This window comes from Coturnix japonica, chromosome 3, assembly GCF_001577835.2.
Source record: "Coturnix japonica isolate 7356 chromosome 3, Coturnix japonica 2.1, whole genome shotgun sequence".
Classification (NCBI taxonomy): domain Eukaryota; kingdom Metazoa; phylum Chordata; class Aves; order Galliformes; family Phasianidae; genus Coturnix; species Coturnix japonica.
The window spans coordinates 62,916,359-62,935,722 of NC_029518.1; the positions used below are offsets into that span (position 1 = coordinate 62,916,359).

At 40.0% G+C, this 19,364-nt stretch overlaps 1 protein-coding gene and 1 long non-coding RNA gene across 2 annotated transcripts; both read left to right on the plus strand.

Annotated features, from left to right (window-relative positions):
• Positions 1-284: 284 nt before the first annotated feature.
• On the plus strand, positions 285-15,657 carry LOC116653227. Its single transcript, XR_004306749.1, has 3 exons — positions 285-936; positions 3,133-3,283; positions 13,493-15,657. It is a non-coding gene; the product is annotated as an uncharacterized LOC116653227 (long non-coding RNA).
• Positions 15,658-16,662: 1,005 nt separating this feature from the next.
• Positions 16,663-19,027, plus strand: LOC107311894. The gene is given in 2 exon segments (XM_015858788.1): positions 16,663-16,915; positions 16,918-19,027. Coding segments are annotated over 2 exon segments (1,497 nt in total). The 5' UTR covers positions 16,663-16,747; the 3' UTR covers positions 18,247-19,027.
• Positions 19,028-19,364: the final 337 nt, after the last annotated feature.

Below are 19,364 nucleotides of genomic sequence, written 5' to 3' on the forward strand. Positions count from 1 at the left end.
ATTCTCCTACTTATGCTCTACAGGAAATGTTTGAAATTAGTTCTCATTAGTTCTTTTATAATATACTCCTCTGCAGATTGCAGCTTGACCTCATTATATCACCAGAATCTGCTAAAACTTTAAACCAAACATTTTCAAATATGAGTTTTTTAAAAGAATCTTAGAAAAACCTCATAAAAGTAGAATTCTGTTGAACACTTATATATATATATATATATATCACTGTTGTCCATAAATAGCATTTTAAAATTGTTTTTTATTTTATAAAAGTTTTTCAATCCTTCTTTTTCTTCCTTGTGATATAGGGACATGCTCACACATGTGCACATACACGCTCACATACCATGTTAGAAACTAATAAAGATGTCAGCCGCTGTGCTCTGTTATGAGCTGTGACACGTAACATAAAGCACCCTGCCTTTTCCTGATACTGTCATTTTCTGTAAGTGCAAGCTTCACTTTGGGTTTTATTAGCCAATGCATCAGAACTCTGCACATAGAAAGAGATTTAATAAAGTCAATTAATTAGGCTGCCCTTTTAGGCAGTGAAGGAGCAGGAGTACAGGAGCTATCTAGAACCACAGTACTGCACAACATTCAGTACTCTTCTTCAGATAATGCTTTTGTAATAACAGAGATTCTCAGCTCCCATATAACAGATTCTCAGCTACTTGCTGGGCTCTGGCAGCAGGGATTAGTTTAGGTAGTACACTGAACAGCTGGACTTGTTGTTGTGGGCATGCTGCCGGATCTGTGTGCCTCCCGAGCCTGCTGCCAGCCCCGTGGTGTGCAGAAGGAGATGGACGAGGGCTCCCCGCCAGCAAACTCAACACAGGGAAAGCCATGGCCCATTTTCCAGAGAAGTGGTGAAAACCACCAAAGAGACTGCTCCATCTGCACAGCTATTACATATCAAAGCCAGTGTCTGCATTTTCAGTGAGTATATAAATCTGCTGTATTTGAGATTTGTACCTGAGTGGTAAAAATAGGCTTGCCTTCTTTTGGGCTATGTATGTGAGATTGCTTTCTTGTTCTATGTTCAGTAATGGCTTCATTCTTTAAAGGCAAAATGTGTGTATCGCTGATGTTCTAAAAAATAGATGGTCCTGGGCCACCTTTGGGGAATTCTCTAAAGAGAAGAATTAGAAACCAACATCTCATGCTGGGTGTTGAAGCACTTTGTTGCTTCAACACTTGCATGCTGAGAGTGCTGGACCTGGAGAAGTCCCTGTGTGTGTGTTAGCGCAACAGACTTAGCAGCTTTGAGTTGTCAGCATGGTGGTTCAATTATATTCAGTCTTAAAAGCCTTCACTGTGGATGTACAAACTGGAGTTTGCATTATAATTGTCCTGTCAGTGTGTGCTGCTCACAGGGAGGAGGTTGGTGCCTTTGGAGCATGAACAGGCACACAGCTTTGCTTCCATGGACTATTTCCTCCTTTCACTGCACTGGGAGCAACCTTCTTGTTGGAAATATGTCTTGAGAGCAGCAGCAGAATGAGGACAGGCAGTGGTGCTGATATAGAGATTGTGTGCACCCTACCCAGTCTCTGCCCCACCTTCTTGTGTACAAAAAGAGGAGGTGAGATACGACCCTTCAGCTCTTTGGTAAATCTGCAATTCTGTGTAATGAGCCAGGTCTGGTGTGGTCTTGGAAGGCAGACGTTGAGCTGGGGAGGACATAATATGTTCAGAGAGCAGAGAACAGAACCTGCTCAGGTCCCCTGATGGTTCTGCCATATGTTCTGCATGAGGTCTGGCTTGGATGTGCCTTTCTGAAACCACATCAGGAAACAGCTGCCAGGCAAGGGTGGGTCATAGGCACTGTGTTACTGTATTTTGTCATTGGCAAGGCCTAATTCTAAAGGTGATTTTCAACAGTGCCAACATCAGAAATTCAGCTGCACAATTATGGTAAGAATTTACATTTACTTTTGTGTTTTAAGAATGGTTTGGTGACATAAGCACCAAGCTGAATCAGAGATTAGGTGGTTCCCTTCACTGATCTGCCCTCCTAAGGGTCTGTGTGGCCTTAGTAGGACAGGTATCAACTCAGAGGCTCTGTAATACATCCATGGCATTTCCTGAGATACAACTGAAGACACAGCTAATATTGTCTGAGACTATGCATAAATGGAACTAGAGAATCGCAGTAATTTCATTTGTAGTACTTTAAAGAACTAGTAGAGACTTACTTGTTGTTACTGGTTTCTATCATCTGCAAGAAGTTATTTTGTGCTATAGGTGCTCATTAGTCACAAAGCAGGATTGGTGAAAATAAATAAAGTGTAACTAAAGTAAATCCTTATTATTTTATATTGATAGTCAAATAGCCATCTGACAACACTTCTTGATCACTGCTAATGTGAATCAGCCCCAAACCATAGCAGAAAATGGAAGTTTCTCTTCAAGTCCTTTGGATCTGCATTGCAGAAGTCTAAAATCAGCTTGCAAATATGCTGTATTGCTGTGTGCTGCAACCCATAGTTCAGTTTATAATGATGCATTTCCTACATGTCTCTATGATTCCTAACTGCATAGGGAATACCAAAGTTTGAATGCATCCTTAGCTCTGGCTTTACTGGCATTGTTGATTTTTATTGTGGTTGCAAAGCAGATTTAATAACAATAAAAGAAAACCTATTTGCTTTACAGTGGATGCTTTCTTCATATTCTTCTTTATTGGTACTAGAACACCCTGAAGTTTAAGTTAAAGCAAAAATAGCAAAATAAATAAGCTGGGGGCATTTGGAGGGGAACAGTAGCTGTGCCTTAATCTGAATGCCTTTATTGCTACAGAGCTTTAGTGTAGAGCAGCCTCAGACAGAAAGCATTTTAACCAGCCTGAACAATGCATCTCAGGCAGAGAAAACCTGGGAAGAGCACAACAGATGGATTAAGTAGGAGTGCAATAAATATGCATTTAGTTATTTATTATGGAATAAATTATGTATCGACACAAGAAATTACACTGTAATTTTCTGTTTGAAATGTTATAGAAGTAAATGGGATTCTGTCTAAAGGGTAGTGCAGAGCGTTGGTCTTACATTTCTGCTGTGACATTTAACTCATTAGCATGCAGGTGCATTCCATGGGCTTCATGCAATAACTGTCTTCTTTCTTTGTTTACAGATAATCAAGCAAGTTTACAGGCCAAATGGCTCTCTGAACGTGAGCCCACAGAGCGCTGAATGAAGCACTGTGCTGCTCCAGGAGGTTCCAGTGCAGCCAGCCAGAAGGTGGCTTTAACAGTGATGTTAGAAACAAAAGATGGCTTGAAACGGTTTGTAACTGACTATCCCGATAATTAATTGTAGGTAATGTTGCAGTCACTCATGCTTCTTCCTTTTCCTCAAAATAAACTCTTGTTTTCAGCCACTGATCCATGGCTAATAGCAGTTAGTGTGATGCATCTGAGCTCCGGGCTTGCTCCATGTAATGAATTATTCTGCTTCGCAGGGGTTCCTCTACTGAGAGCTGCAGGCATGTGAGAGCTCCTGGGACCATGCTTTGGGACTGAATACAGCTGGAGGATCTCCGGCCCCTGCCACTCAGTGCAGCTGCCTGCTAGCTAGCAGTGCCAGGGCCAGAGGCAGGGCCTGCAGCTTCACAAGGGTCTAGGCTCAGGTCTGGTACTAGCATGTAGCTCAGATAGTGATGATACATATGTGCCTCATATCTCCTTTGGCTAGATAGGTGTGATGTCCTTGCTTTATGCTTTTGTTGAGAGAGGCATCAAATGACCAGTGACAGTGAGGCATTCATCTTATGTAAAAGAAGTGCCTAAGACGTGTGAAAATTTCCTCTCTTTGTACCTGGCACTGATTATGAACCAGCTTGCCTAAGTAACTGTAACTGGTGGAAGTTAGGTGAGGCAGTTCTACTTGCTGAATCTGCCTCCTGTCATCTCTTCAGACAGACTGTTGTCTGCCATGACAGGCATCACTATATGTCTAATACGGAAAACCATCACTGCAGATACAGTGTAGGTGTCTCCAAACATATGTAATAAAAAGAATAGATAAGAAGTCACATAGAGCTACTGACCAGTGTTTAGTAGCCTGACTAAGTCACCCTACTTCCATATAGAAAATCTCCGGATATTAACCCAGGATGTGTTACTCAGTCTGGCTCAGACACAAAATCATGCTTTGGCAGCTTAACAAGCTGCTGTGTGCCTACTGAGCAGCTCTTATTATCCCTGTGCTGATCTCCTTCTCATCTTATCTATGCTCATGTGAAAGGTGTGCACACGAATGGATGCCTCAGACTGATACATCGCAGCCTGCTAAGCCATGGTTATCATGTTCTATAGGCCACTCACAGACTCATACCAGATCTTTTTTACTTGTGTTTCATGCTGACACTGGGGATTTATTAAAATCTGCTGTGCAGCTATAAAGATTTTTGCTAAATATGTAATAAACATCAATGTGTGGTGTATAGGAAATTGGACAGAATGGCTATTAGGAAAAAAGTTGAGCATCTGTTCGGTGAGTTTTCATGCATGATTTGTTAGGTAAAGGTTATCAGAAAAGTCAATACAAGTGTGCTCAGAAAACATAACATCAATTAAATCTCTTGACAGGTGCATTACAAAGCAGCAGAAGAACATTCAAAGCTGCCCAGGAAAATTCAGTTGCTCTTGAGGGTAGAAATGCCTCGTCATCCTCCTGGGCTGCTTTATGAACCTGATGGTCCACTAGGCTGAAAGCTGTTGCTCTGCTCCCAGATGGTGTGAGCTGCATTTGGAGAGGCAAGCAGCATCTCTCATCCCTCTGGTGTGCCAGTCTGGCAGTCTTTGAAAGCAGGTGAATGAGCACTGTTTTAACAGAGGATATTTATGCACACAATAAATACCATCTTGAGACTAATGGAAACTCAGGTCCTTAGCTTACCCATGGAATGTGAGCAATGTGGGTTCTGGCAGTATACAGAGAACCCACACAGATATTTTTCAGAGAAAACACAGGAACCTTGGGTTCATGAGTTGGGTTTCCAGCTCCTATGTGTGAAGAGGCCACAGCACTCTCTCATTTTAGTATGCTTGTAGCTCCTGTTGCCAGCCCCCTTTCTTGTTCACACACATAGGACCCTACAGCTCACTGTTCTTGGTCTATAGACCAAGCCCACAGGGCTCTTGTCTTTGATGGTTCTGGGTTTTCAGATCACCTCCTGAGGCCAATGTGGTTAGAAACAAGATAAACATGTAGACTGCATCTGGTTGAAAAATATAACCACAATGTGCTTTTTCACAATAGTGATGCACATCTATCTGAAAACAGCCCGTGTGTGTGTGGTGCTGGGTTCTTGCCATCCATCATTTATTCCTTACTGTCTTGAAGAACAGAGCTGAAAATTTGGATTACTTTGAGCTTGAGTTATCCTGGGGTGCTCCATTCAAAGACATGTCCCACTGTCATCCCTACTATGCCACCTAAAGCCTTTCCTCTCTCCTTCGTTATTACTCATATATGAATCTGAAAGCAAAAGAAGGGAATTAATCAATCTACACATTGGAACTGGGATTCGTAACTGATACTCCAGCAGATTCTCCCAAATGTTGCAGCTGTATTTCAGGCCATTAAGTTGCCAGTGAAAAGATTTGTGTTCCTTCCCTTTCAATCCCTTGATGAATTCAATTGCCAGATGTAAAAGTTTTTAATTAGATATTTAGAAATCTTTGTAAACTGGTGGGATTACTGAGCAGAAACCCAGCACTGTGAAGGCCATAAGGTCTGCTCAGAATGGAAAATCTTTATAAATAAGCATGCACTGAAAGAAAGAGCAAAATAACCACTACCCCAAGCTATGAATCAATGTTCTTCTGAGAGGTTAAGGCCCTGAATCAGCAGTGCCTTTAAAAATATCCCTATCTTTAAGTGACCCCATTGACTTCAGTTATATACATTAGGGTCATGAGTTTGCTCAATTGGGACTTCCTTTTATGAGCTGAAATAAATACATTTTTTATTTGAGGTATAAAAATCATTCATGGAGTCTGGAATTGTGGCCTCTACACAGTATGCGAACATAGTGTCTGGAAAAATGTAAAATCGAAGTAGAGAAAGTTAGAGTGGGAGAAAGTTGGTAATACTAGTCCCATTAATCAGTGTGAGAAACTGAGGCTCAAGAACCCAATGGTTTATTTAGGGCCATATTAACAGTATATTTCAAAGCCAAAAAATGTCCCAATTTCCCTGGTCCTGCCTTTTGTATATTAATCTTCTGGTGTATATTCAGAGGAATTTCCACTCATCCTCTCTTCTCCTTTTGACCTCTTGCTAACATCTGAACAAGTGACAGAGACAGAAAAAAGTGAGCTAATCTTACTGGGGATTGGGAAACACGCAAGCACTTTTGCAAAAGCAATGTGTTCTATTTTATTATTTTGGTCCACAACATCAGAGGCAGATGTTGGTGGCATGGCAGTAGAGTCTGAACCTTCCCAACAATATTCCATTACAATTTCTGGTCATGTAACAAATGGAAGCAGAGATGCAGTCTGACAAACTGATGTCTGACATGGAAGTATGTATGCATCCTCCATGATAAAAAAATGGCACCCATTGACATTCATTGATGCTTGCTGAATGTTTATAGAGGCGAAACAAAGGATGTTGGTACAATGAGGCAATGGGCAATGAAGAGTATTTTGATCAGCTCATCTGCTCAAATCAGCAGATTATGACCTGGGATTTATGTATGGAGCTGAATATTGGAAACAATGGTGGCAACATCACAATACTACAAAGTTTGTGGGTCATGGAGGAACAGTTGATTGGGATCTATTGTACCAATATGAGGCTGACAGTTTCCTGGATTGCATCATTATCAGTGACAAGACGTGGTATCACGACTATGAGCCAGCTTCAAAGAACAGTCCATGGAGTGTTGACGTGTGAATTGCCCATTGGAGAAAAGGTTCGAGATACAGGTCTCAATGTGCACTGTTGTTTGGGATAGGAAACATGATCGTTCTGAATTTCCTGGAACCCAGACAAACGTTCAGCTCTGATCACTACATCATGACTCTGAAAAGCTCAAATTTCCAAGTCAGGGAAGAGAAGAAGAGTACTTTTCTGTTGCAACACGATAATGCTAGGCTCAGTACCAGTTTGAAGACCAGTTCAGAGCACACTGCCAATCTTGGCTGGACTGTCCAACCACACCCACTGTATAGTGCAGATTTGGCACATTCTGACTTCTATCTGACTTCCATCTGGTTGATGAAAGATGGTCTGCATGGGCAAAATCTTCCTAGAAATGATGCTGTCAAAGCAGTTGTGAAACAGTGGGTCATCTCTTTTGGTACCAAAAGAGCGTATCATGCAGGCTTGTGTTGACTGCTAGCAAAAATGCACAGCTAATGGTGGTGACTGTGTTGAAAAACATTTTTTTGATTAGAATTTCCTCCATCAAATAGTGCTGTTGTGCTGTTTGTATCTGTTGTAGTTTCCATGGGAATCAATAGAAGGCATTACTTCCAGAGCAAGCAAAGTATCTTCTTGCTTTAAATTTTTTTATACACTTGAGTGTTATGCTGGTGAAGTGAGTATTTTGCCTAATAATCTCTGAATCTCTGTACAATTTTTTTTTTTAAATAAAAAAAAGGTGTTCTGTTTTGTTTTGTTTGTTTGTTTTTACTTATTCTTTCAGATAGTTTTAGCTGATACTATTTTTCTGACCAAGCACATCAGCAAGTCTATTGCAGCTCATTTCATAGAACAGGAGCACAAACAATAAGAAGCAGGCTCACTGAGCCTTGAGTAATTAAATACGAGTAGAACAATGCTAATAAAGAGAAAGAAAACACTGGGTAAGTTTTCTGAAAAGGAAAGAGGTATAATTACTTCAGCCCAAGGGCAGCAATAACACAGACATTGACAAAATATAAGGATTTTTATGTGCTTATTGACTTAGCCGTTCACCAAAAAAAGTCATTATCTTAGCAAATGCCACATTACACGATAATAATCAAGTTACTGTACTATACCTATGAGGTACAAAGCACCTTTTACTGAAAATCAAAGGCACTTTTCTGAACAATTAAGAGAAGAATTTTATTGTTGTGTGGTAATATGGACACATATTTTACTTTCTGCTTTTCTAACATTTAGAGGCATTTTTCGCTCTCTTTATTTTATTACAAAATGCTCTGAGGTGCTTCTGCTGACTTTTAGTGAAGTAGCTGCAGAGTTAGTATAGAAGCTCTTAGCATGCCCAGCTGAGGCACACCTGACCACCTCAGCTGTGAATGATAAGCTTGCAGTGTGAAATGACTGAAAAAGATAAAGGTAAGCTTATCTGTAAACCCTAACTCTCCCTTTTTCCATCTATCTGTACTGCCAGTAAGGTGTCTGTTGAACTAATGATAGGGATCCTCCATCTTAAGACCAAGGGGATTACCAGGCTGTGGAAGAAGAAACTGATGAATGCTGACAGGGTGTTGAAATTTGTACTACTTGTGGGTGATGACCGTAACATTGACTAGAGGGGCAGGGACAGCTACAATGTCTTTAGATAAGCATCCCTAGCCCCATTTTGGTGTCTATAACTGGATACTAATCATTCAAAACCTTTCCCTTAAAGTAAAGGCAGCTACTCCTGTTTCAAAAAATATAGATGTCACAGTCATGGGGAAGATACCCGGCTTGGTGTAGAGTCAATCAGCCTTACTTTTCTTTCTCCACTTCTGTTTTTGTATTTTTGTGTGACAAATGAAATTGGAATAATTTAACTGAGGATTAGTTTGTTTTTGCTCTCTGTGTACAAGGTCTGTCTCCATCTCTTCAGCATAGAAGCTGGGAAGGGACCTTCCTAGTCACTGGTATGCAGGGAAACCTGAAAAAACCATCCAGATTCAGAACACTATCTTAATTTGGAGAACTGATACTTCTTCAGTCCTTTTGCATTGATATCTTTGTCCTAATGACTATAATAACTTTCATCTCAATTAGATTAGGAAAAAAAAAAACACAAAAAACCCCACCAAACAACAACAACCCAAACCATTCTCTGAAAACTGTGGAAAAAGAAAACAAAACAGCTGCAGGTGTAAAAGGCTTATTTATTAATCTCCTACCAGAGTATGAATTGTAGGTATCTGGGGCAGACTGCTTCAGCATTGGAAAGCCTATGAGGTGTTTTAAATCTGTTCCTGGATTTTAAATACCTTACACGTACTATTTTACCCAAGAGTGTGGGGCATAAGAAAATAACATTACTTTGGTTCTGCAATTTCCAATATAAATCAGCTGCAAATACTGAAGTAGATCTGTTTGTTGATGTACGTTTATTTTCCTGCTCACATGGTATGGTATGGTAAGAAATCCCTGTCTTTTTGGGATGACTGATGTGATTAGGCTTTCTGACTGTACTACATGAATGTAATTTTTATGGGTGTGTATTATTTTGGACGTGGTGGTACTAATTAGTATGCAGTATGACATTTATCTTTTTTTTGTGAGAAACGTCCTTCTTTCCACAAGAATTTTTGAGATGAGGAGCAGGCAGGAAATAAATTCTTCTTCTATATCAAGTTTTACATCTGCTGTATCTATGGATAACAGCTTCTGAGAGGAACTGCTGAGTGTGACACAGTACAGCTGGTAGAGTTAAGAGTGGAAAGTCAGTCTGAGCACACACTGTAATGGATTTGACCTCGAAGAGCACTACAAAGAGAAATTGCAGATAACCATCTGAACTGACTTGAGAAGCCTGTAGCCCTGACTCCCTGGATGCCAAGAAAAAAGAGAAAGACTAAGTAGATTGGAGTGAACAATCAGAAATACAGGAGTGAATAAATGCTTAATATTTGAAGTGCTGACAGTGCAAGATAACATAGAAGACCAGTACATTTTCCTACTTGATTTCAGTCATATTATGAGAGTAAAAGTCCTTAAAAGACAGCATTGTAAAAATAAAATGTATTCCGAATAGAAGTGAGATGTGAAAGTAATATTGGAACAATTAAGACATGCAGTTGAATACATTCTAAACGCCCTTCCAATTACTTGTTAAAAATGGGAAGGAGAAAGGAGAAATTACTGACATGCAGAGCAATAGCTGCATTCTCCTGATTTGGTATTCTAAATTCTTAATCAGCATGGATCAGAAATTCTGATAGAAACATATAAGAACATGAAACAGGTATATGCTTCTCTGCTTCTCACAATGCAGGCTTTCCAATTCACAGGAAACAGCTGAATGCTTGTATGTGATTTTGGTCAGAAGAAATTTCCCTGTGAGCTGCAAAACTGTGAGAAGGGAGGGTTTTAAGAGGTGTAGGTGCACAGAAATGAAAGAATGTGAAAGCACAACTATTTGATTTACTGATTGATATATAAGGGCAAATATCTGGAAGTGATTTCATTGGTTTGATGCTCCTAAAGTTGGTTTGACAGAGCAAAAATCACCGTGTTATACTGCTTGTGATCTGAAATGAGGGGATAAGACAGACAGAAAATAAAGTGGATGATAAGAGAGTCAAAAGGACATCTGTGCTTGTCCCAGGAAACACTAGAGTAGAACTGGGAACAGAGCCGTGCTTAAATTATATCCACTGCTTGTTATGAGGTTTGGGCTTTCCATTTGGTTATTCTACATATTATATTTATTAGCAGAAGTAGGGATTAGAAGGAGCTTTGAGGATGCTCTGGGACTGGAGACTGTGATCAAGTGCTACTTGTTTTCTGTCTATTGTGCTTGAAAAGAGAGGCAGAGAAAGACAGTAGTAACTGTGCATATGTTTACTGCATCTGTTCTACAAAACCCTGAGTCAAAATAAGCCTTTAAAGAGAATATAGACATCAGTGTATTTAGTTTTGATTTATTAAAATAGTTTTCAGACTGCAGTCTTATTTGTCCTGTGAGAACTACACTCTCTGGTAATGGGAGCACTGAATTTTCATGTGAAACATTTTAGAGAGCACATTTTTTTTCCGCGTACAAGAGTGTGACAAGAATTTGTTCCTGTATGATGATGTGCAAGTTATTATAGCTGCAATGCTAAACATGTATTTATGATCACTGCTGGCATGGCTGCTGTGCGTTTTGTTTATATTGTTAGAAGCCTAGTTGTGACACAATATAAAAAATACATTCTTTTGTGTTAGTCTCCCACTGAAGCAGAATAAATCTTGCTTCCTGTTGCTGTTCTGGCTTTTCTGATATTGCACCTTTGCTTTTCCCCACCCTAGAGGAGAGAGCACCTGTGTGAATCTCAGTCCCATACCAGATGATGTTGAAGACCTCATGAAAGGCTGAAAATAAATGCCTTAATATAGCTGTCAGAGAGGCAAGCCCCAAAACACTGCATGCAGCAGTGGTGGTCCTTCAATCAGAATAACCTGCTTTCATTAAATGCTAGCTTAGTTTGAGAGCAGTCTAGAAAAACTTTATGCATATGAGGAACAATGTAATGAATAATTTCAAACTGGGGAAAAGAAAGCTTTCAAAATGCATAGGAGCTAGCCAGATTCTGCTTGACATGTATTCCAAGCATTCTTCACATCTTTAATTTGCCCTGCTCTTTCACACTAAAATGAAAAAAGGACAAAACTACATCCTCTGTGTCTCTCCTTGTGCCTTTGCTATAGGCATCTTTGTGATATGTTTTTATTTCTTTTAATGAAAATACATTCAACACAATTTTAAAAGCTTAAGATTTGCTATTTTTGAAACAAAGATTTCTTTATTTCATTTGCCAGAACAGAATATTTCAATACTGCTTAATTAACAACTATCTAAGAGCATTTTTGATACAGTATCATTGTCTCCATCATCTGCATTGTATTTCACAGTCCATCTTCTGCTTTCCCACTGCCATCGGTTCTGTAAGATCAAACCCTATTATTCTGAGTCTTGCTAAAGATTAAGTATTTATGTATGTAGGCATACATCAACAAATATGTACAGATGGCTTTGCATACATTGTTGTAAAGAATATGTATTTATGTAATAACTTAAAAAAATGCAATGCTATTTTTTTGTTGCTTCTAATTCATTCACATGCAATGAACAAATTGGAATTTTAATTGAATTTTAGAAATTGTAGGGACATGTAGTAGATATTTCAGATCCTAATTCTTAAAAAGACAATGTATTTTACATTTATAACTATTCCATGTCTAACTTTCCAAACTGCAGAATGGATAGCGGAGAAAAGAAATGTGTAAAATTTTTTTCAGCAGCTTTGGGTAAAAATAGTGGGAACATACTGTGCACACATCCCCGTCTTCATTGTTGTTAACTGCAAAAATGTAAGCTAGAACAAAGTGACTGACATTTATGCAGATACGTGTTTGCAAGGCTGGTGTCTTAGTTTTAAATCTGATTTTGTATAATGAGAAAAAGATTCTAAAAAAGTTTTGGATATTTTATTGTCTTCTCTGATAGCTGATGTTGCTGTGAATGGATCCAAAACAGCTTATTGCTGAGCGCTGAGAAGTAACGGTGGGAATTTTAGTGGATATCATAGTAAAGCAAACATTTACTATCCATTTCCACAAGTGTCCTTAAGCCTTTCTCTTAACCCAGAAGAGAGACCACACTCATATGTTATGTGCCACTGGGCTTTAAATTTTGGTTGATACTTAGGTTTCAATGGCGTGTATGTATGACTCTTCAGAAAACAGCTGGTTACAAGGCATTTTGTTTAATTATGTTGTTGTTTTGACTCTTCTGTAGTCTTTATCATCCTGAAGAGTAAGACTTAAAATATAGGTCAGTGACCCTTAGTATACTGCAGTCTGACTCAGTGCTCCATGGGGGATTAGCTACCAAAACAGAAATTTTATTCATTACCCCTTCTGTGTAGCTGTTCTGAATCACTGCTTTATAAGGCTATGGGAGTAAAAGACTAAGGTCAGCAAAATTTTGTTTGGTCAGGTCCTCTTAAATAATTCCTTGCAGTGTAATAAAAGGGTACTTTTCTTACCAAACAGCATATAAGAATTCAGTAAAGAGAAACTACGGGGAAGAAAGAAGTACAAGACAACTGCAGAGCAGGAAAACTGTTGAACATTCTCCAATTTCTTTTGACACTTCACAGTGACAGAAACCCCTGTGCTAAATATGTTGGTGCTGAGCTGCTGTGAAAATTCACTGTTCAATAGCTTCCAGAGTTTCTCATCTCTTACCTACAGTGAGCAAGCATAGTGTCTGACCATTGGGTTTCCTTGCTGAGTGTGGCTGGCTACTGAGTAGCTCAAAGACTTTTAAAGGATTTTGTGAACTGTGTTTCCAAGGTGCCCTCCACTTTTAATCTCCTTATGACTGGAAATTGTTGGTCCATGGTGCTATTCATGAGAAGCAAAGCTACTGAACTTTGTGTATCAGCAAATGAATGAAAAATCACTGGGACTGACAATGCCTGTTGGACTGTAAAAGAAAATAAGCCCGTGTAACATGCTTTATTTTGAGAAACACAACTTCACTGTAATTTGAAGTAGAAACATCTAGCAATATGGTGAATTTTCTTTTTTCTTAGGTCATGTGCTGGCTGGCTTGCAGATTGAAGGTAAAAGATACAGAGGTGGAAATGGAACACAAGGTCAGTTAATTTACTATCCTTCATTTGCTCAACAGCTTTTTTGATTAGTGTCATTTTAACACTGTTGATGATCTCAACTGATTATTTCCTCTGGAGAGTGTTCACAGCTTAATATTAATTACACGGCATTGTAAAATTTCCTAAAGAATTGAAGGGGTTAAAACAAAATGGTACTGCAGCTTTTTGCTGTTAGGTATCTGCTAACAGGAGCATGTGATGAAGGTTAGGGCAAATTAATTGCTTGATTACGCAACACTTGGTTCTTGTGTTCATAGCCTAAGTAACAAATCAGTGTTTCTGTATATTCTTATTCTAATTACATAATAATATAGTAGAGTGTAAGGACAGTCATCACAATGGTAATTTTTACTTGTGGAGGTTCAGAGACTTCCGGTTAGGTTGAAACAGTAGCTGAACATGCTATTCTCTGTTTTGGGGGCTCATGCTGAAATGTGGGAAAGCCTCTTAAAAGCATGCGTGCATGTCTAGGAATATGGGCACTTGGTTTTACTAATTTTTGTTTAAAAGACTGACAAAGTGGATTTTCTGCCTAACTTAGAAACATAAATCTGCCAAGATGTATAACAAAGGCTAAGTCATGGACAAAGCAGCCAGAGGAAACCCTGAAACTGTCTGATAGCACTGGTGTAGCAGAACATCACACAAAGCTGCAACTCCTCATCCACCAGCAAGCTCCTTTGGACTGCAGCTGCCCTATAGTGATTCTCACATATGCATGGAACTATGAAATTTAGCACAATATTATTCAGGTTTAGCTTTGGGGCTTGGCCACTGGTTACTGCTGAAAAAACAGAGGTTTGCTTTGCTAAAGTGTCCAAAATTAAAGTTGCTTGCTGATGCTGCACTAAGTTGCCATCCAGCATGCACTAAAGAAATCCTGGTTATTTTCCCATGGCTCCCTTAGCTATACAAATGCTAGGTGGGAATGCAATCTCCTTGTGAAAATGGACTTTGGAGAACGGACCAGCTGGATTCCCAGGTTGTTCTCCTGGGGCCTTGGCAGGCTGGGATTCAGGGTTGCAGGCATCCTCCCTTCCTCTTAGCCTCTGCAGGGTGAGCAAAACAGCATTTCTGCCGTCACGTATCTCTGTTTTGTACGAGTCCTCTGTTCATTGCAAACATATGAAAGACACATGTTTTACAGCAGATTTTTTTGGCGTGCAGGCAAAGTGCAAGGAGGGGGGCTAATTAGACTTCAGGGTGGTACTTCCCTCTAGCATCAGGAATAAAAGCTATTTAACAAAAAATACAATATGGTGCCAGTAAAAATGCTTGGAAATAGAATTACAATAGCCAAACTTGTTTTTTGTAAGTTGTTTACCATGAATGAAATAAAGTGCAGAGGAAATGGAAAATGTGGTAACTGTATTGAATGCATTTATATAGTTTTCAGATGTCTCTCAGAGTTATCCTTATACTATATCTCCTCTCAATATGTTTATGGACCCTCTGTGTAAAAAGGTCATGCCATTTTTTCCCTGGAGTTTTTCCTTCTGTCTTGGCTAAACCTTCCTGCAAGAGTTTTGGAACTTGGCAGTGTTAAAGAGTTCAGACAGAGAAACAGACCTAGACCAATGTCAAATTGAAAATATGGAAAAAAAAATGTTGTTGCAAATATAAATCAAACTCCATGAGATCTGCAGCAAAGTAGAGAGTTTTGCCTATCAATCAGACCCAAAGATCCCAAATCTAGTGCATATATGTTGAAGATCACCATCCTATCTGCAGTCTCTACATAACTCTTATGATGACTAATTGTGAAAGACAGAACTGTTTTTCTTTTATTGTCTCAAAGTTTGCTTTCGTGAGGCCTTTCTGATGATAAGACTCTGACAGGCAACTGCTAACTATCCAGGAGGGTGAATGGTGGGTGTTATCGTGCCATCCCTGCTTAGGACTGCAAAGATAAGCAGGAACAAGACAAGCAGTTTTTTCCAGGGGTGCTGCTGGGAGGAGCAGACCCCTGCAGAAGGTGGTAAATCTTGTGTCTGGCAACAGAGACCTCCAACCCTTGCTGGCTTATCTGTGGGACAGGAATGTCAGAAAAGTTAGTTTTAAATCATTTTACAAAGAAGTGTTTGTTAAGAAGAAGAAAAGCCCCCACCGCCCCACCGAAATGGGGGATAAAAGGCCCTCGCTAAACTGGGGACTTTGGAGACAAACTCCCAAAGACACCTTTGACGGAGAATTCCCTGAGGGGAAAACTTTGTCGGAAGAACCCCCGGGACCGGCTTGCTGCGGAGCTCCCTGGCTGTCTCCCATCCCCCGCGGTGATCAGACGAGTTCCTGAGATCAACGGACCTATTGTGTACCTCGCTGGACCCACGGTGGTGACTATCTCTTTTGCTCTCTGCAAAGACTCCTTGCTTACATTCTACTTTTTCTAACGCCTACCTTCCCTTCCCATCTCCCTAAAAATAGCTAGGACAACAATAAAAACTGGGTTGGACCAACATTGAACCGTTGCTTCTTAATCTCACGCCGGGTATATACACAAAAGAACCTTGCCTCCCTCCTGTAAATTGGAGCGAGACATTTTTATTGGCGTAGTCGGCAGGATGCCCGCCGTGAGAGTGTTGTCCTTCCAAAAACTCCAAAATTTTTCTGTATGTACCTCCTGGAGTTGCAAGGAGCGATAATTTTGGTAACTTAGATGTGAGCACCTCTCCAGGAAGACCGCTCCATATTCTGAAACTTTACTGCTTATGTGTTTACCTCTCGGGGACGTATGAATTAATTTTGACTATTTGCTCTTGTTTTATACGTGTGTGCCTCCTCGGGAAGACTATTTCGCATTTTTGTGGTTTAAGTAACTTGTAACGTATTTTGGAATTTGAAAGTTTTGTGTGTGCACCTCTTGGGGAAGTGAGGAAGTAATTTTTTGACGTTTGTGCCTCTCCAAGAAGTTTATTCCTTTCTGAGAAACCTAGAAGTGTTTTGTAACTTGTGTGGCTTTAAGCTTGAAGTTTTTCTGGCCTGACAGGGTAGCCAGGAGCGATTTAGGTGTTTACACTTTCTTTGTAAGTGTTGATTGGGCTTCTTGGTCTTTTGTGAAAGGGAGGAATGATTGTAGCATTGCATTGTTTGATAGGTGCGTGTCTCCCTTGGGAGGGGTAAGGAGTTAAGTGTACCTTCTCTTCCCTTAGTGTGTATCTTTTAGGGTATTGAGAAATGAGTGAAATTATTGCCACTATGAAAAGTGAAAATGTGCTATTTGACCTTTTAGAAAAGCATGGTGCTCGGCCCTCTTTATCAGGGGTGGATTGGGCACGACAAAACTGGCATAACTTGCAGAGTGTTTCCGACCGCATTCGTGTTTTACAATATGAGGCTCATACCGACCGGGCGGGAAAGGAAAATCGTTTATTTGTGCGGTACTCGGTGCTGCTTTAAAAGCTGCCGTGGAGTTCCGAGATGAAAAGCATTCGGCAGAAACCCAAACCATACAAGCATTACAGGAATCAGTTAAAGTAATGCAAGAATTGGTAAAAACTCTGCAGAATCAAATAGTGAACCTTGAGGAACAATTACAAAGAGAGCAACATAATACAGTTTTGTTGCAAATGGCTTTTAAGGAACTATTAACATATAAGAATACTAGCAATACTGCTGTCCATAATTTGCCTCAAGAAAAAACTTTTCCTCAGAAGGAACTACAAGGAATAAAGGAAGGGCTTGGCAAATTAGAGGACTCGCCAACCCAATTGCGTCCTTTGATAAAAACCGAATATACGTTTGATAACAGTGAGGATCTGAACCCTCAAATGAATGTTAAAGAAATTCCTTTTTCTGCCACTGAATTAGCAAAACTGAAAAAAGATTTTAGCCGCTCTCCAAAGGAATCGGAAACAGAATATGTATGGAGAGTCAGCTTAACTGGTGGAGACCAAATAATGTTAACCGAAAAGGAGGCTGAGGGTTATTGGGGGCCAGGAGTATTTTTGACTACTGGTAATAACCGTGCTCCCTGGTCCCTAACACAGAGGGCTGCCTATTGGGCAGGTGGTCTTAACCCTTTAGAAAGGGGAGACCCTCTTGCTATTAATGGGACAGCTGATCAATTAGTGGAAAGTGTTCAAAAAGCTGCTTGTCTGCAAATGATGTATGATAGAAAGCTGCAGCCACATCATGAATCACCTATGATGATGCCTGTTGATCCTGAAAGGATGACTCCTTTAATCAGGGGGCTTCCAGAATCACTGAAACCTATAGGTATACAACTACAAGGAAAAATACAAGCTATGCCTCAGGGAGAAAGAACCCTGGCAGCATTAGAAGGAACTGGCACCTCAGGCCATTTGCAGTCAGGATATAAAGTATGGACATGGGGGGAGGTTGCCCAAGAGTTGATTAATTATGAAAGGAAATATGGGCCTGTGGCTTCTTCCAGTATATCTGAACCAGAGGAAGTAAGGCTCGCAGCAACCACCCTTGCTCCTAGGCCACCTAGTCCAAAGCTCAGTGGAACTGGAAGGGTCTCATTGCCAGTAAGAACAGGTAGGCGAAATATTGATCATAAACGTAATCGTCTCTGGACACTGGGCTGGCAAAAGGGTGTTCCACGAGACTTGATGAATGGATTACCCACAGTCAGGTTAGAGAAATTAGTTAACTTGTGGCCAGACAAAAGCTCAAGGAAAGCTGATGCTTTCGCCCCCTCCCCCAGATGAGTGGGAGGAGGGGGGGGAGGGCAGTGAAGGGTGGATGTTTATTAGAAAGCTCACAACAAAAGGAGATCCTCGATTTAACACCTTCTGTCCCAAGGCCTCCCCACTCCTGCCAATTGCCCCTGTGAGTCACGATCCAGTTGCTGATAAGCTAGGGAACACTTATCTCTCTGGCCAGCTTGTGTGGACTGACTCAGCTAACATGAGGCGTTTCCCTAACCTTAATGAAATCCCTTAACAAATATCCTTAGAAGGCTAAGGACACCCCGAAAAAGGAATGTAAAATTAACTCCTCGCTGGATTGTTCTCTCATTTTTTAATTGTATTAACAAAGCCCCAAAAGGGCAAGTTGTTGTCTTGTTTTATTTTACAGAAGATCCCCGTGGGACCTTTACTGAACACAGAATGACTGATAGCTGACTTTAACCATTTGTGTTTTGTGACAGAAAAATTGAAGATGTGATCGTGCTAGAATTCTGAATATAACTCGTTGTTACATATTTTGGTTGCAATAGTATTATGCTTTTGTTTGTTGTTGTGGATTGTGATTGATATCAGTCCTTGGATCTGTTAAAACTTCACAATTTGGTTCAGAGTTTCTTTTTCAGGTCATCCTGGATTTCTGGTACTTTCTGCACAGTGATAACCATTCCTTCTGATCCCTTCTTTTACCCCTTTTTGTCAAACTGATTATGATTTGCATGTAACTCCTCCATAGTGTTTCCAAATTCCTAACAAATTGGGAAATGAGCCAAGGGACCCATCTAATAGATGTGGTCAAAAATGAAATCTATCATAAAACCCTTTGCACTGATGTTTTTCAGTGTCACATAAGTCCAGGAGTTCCATACAAAACATGGTTGTTGGAAAATGTCTAAGTTTTGATAAGAGATGTGTATGTTTCTGGGATTATCCCTCTTATGGTTTATACTGTGGGGTATCCCACACACTGTCCTGTGAAAAGTTCGGTAGACTATAACAGTACTTTAACTTGCCAAACTAGTATTTATATCTCTCAGCAATTGAACTGCTTTGGAAATGCTCAAGTGGACAGCAGCTGACACAAATACCCCTATTTATTTGTTTTACTTGTTTATTTGATACTATTGGTTATTGTCACT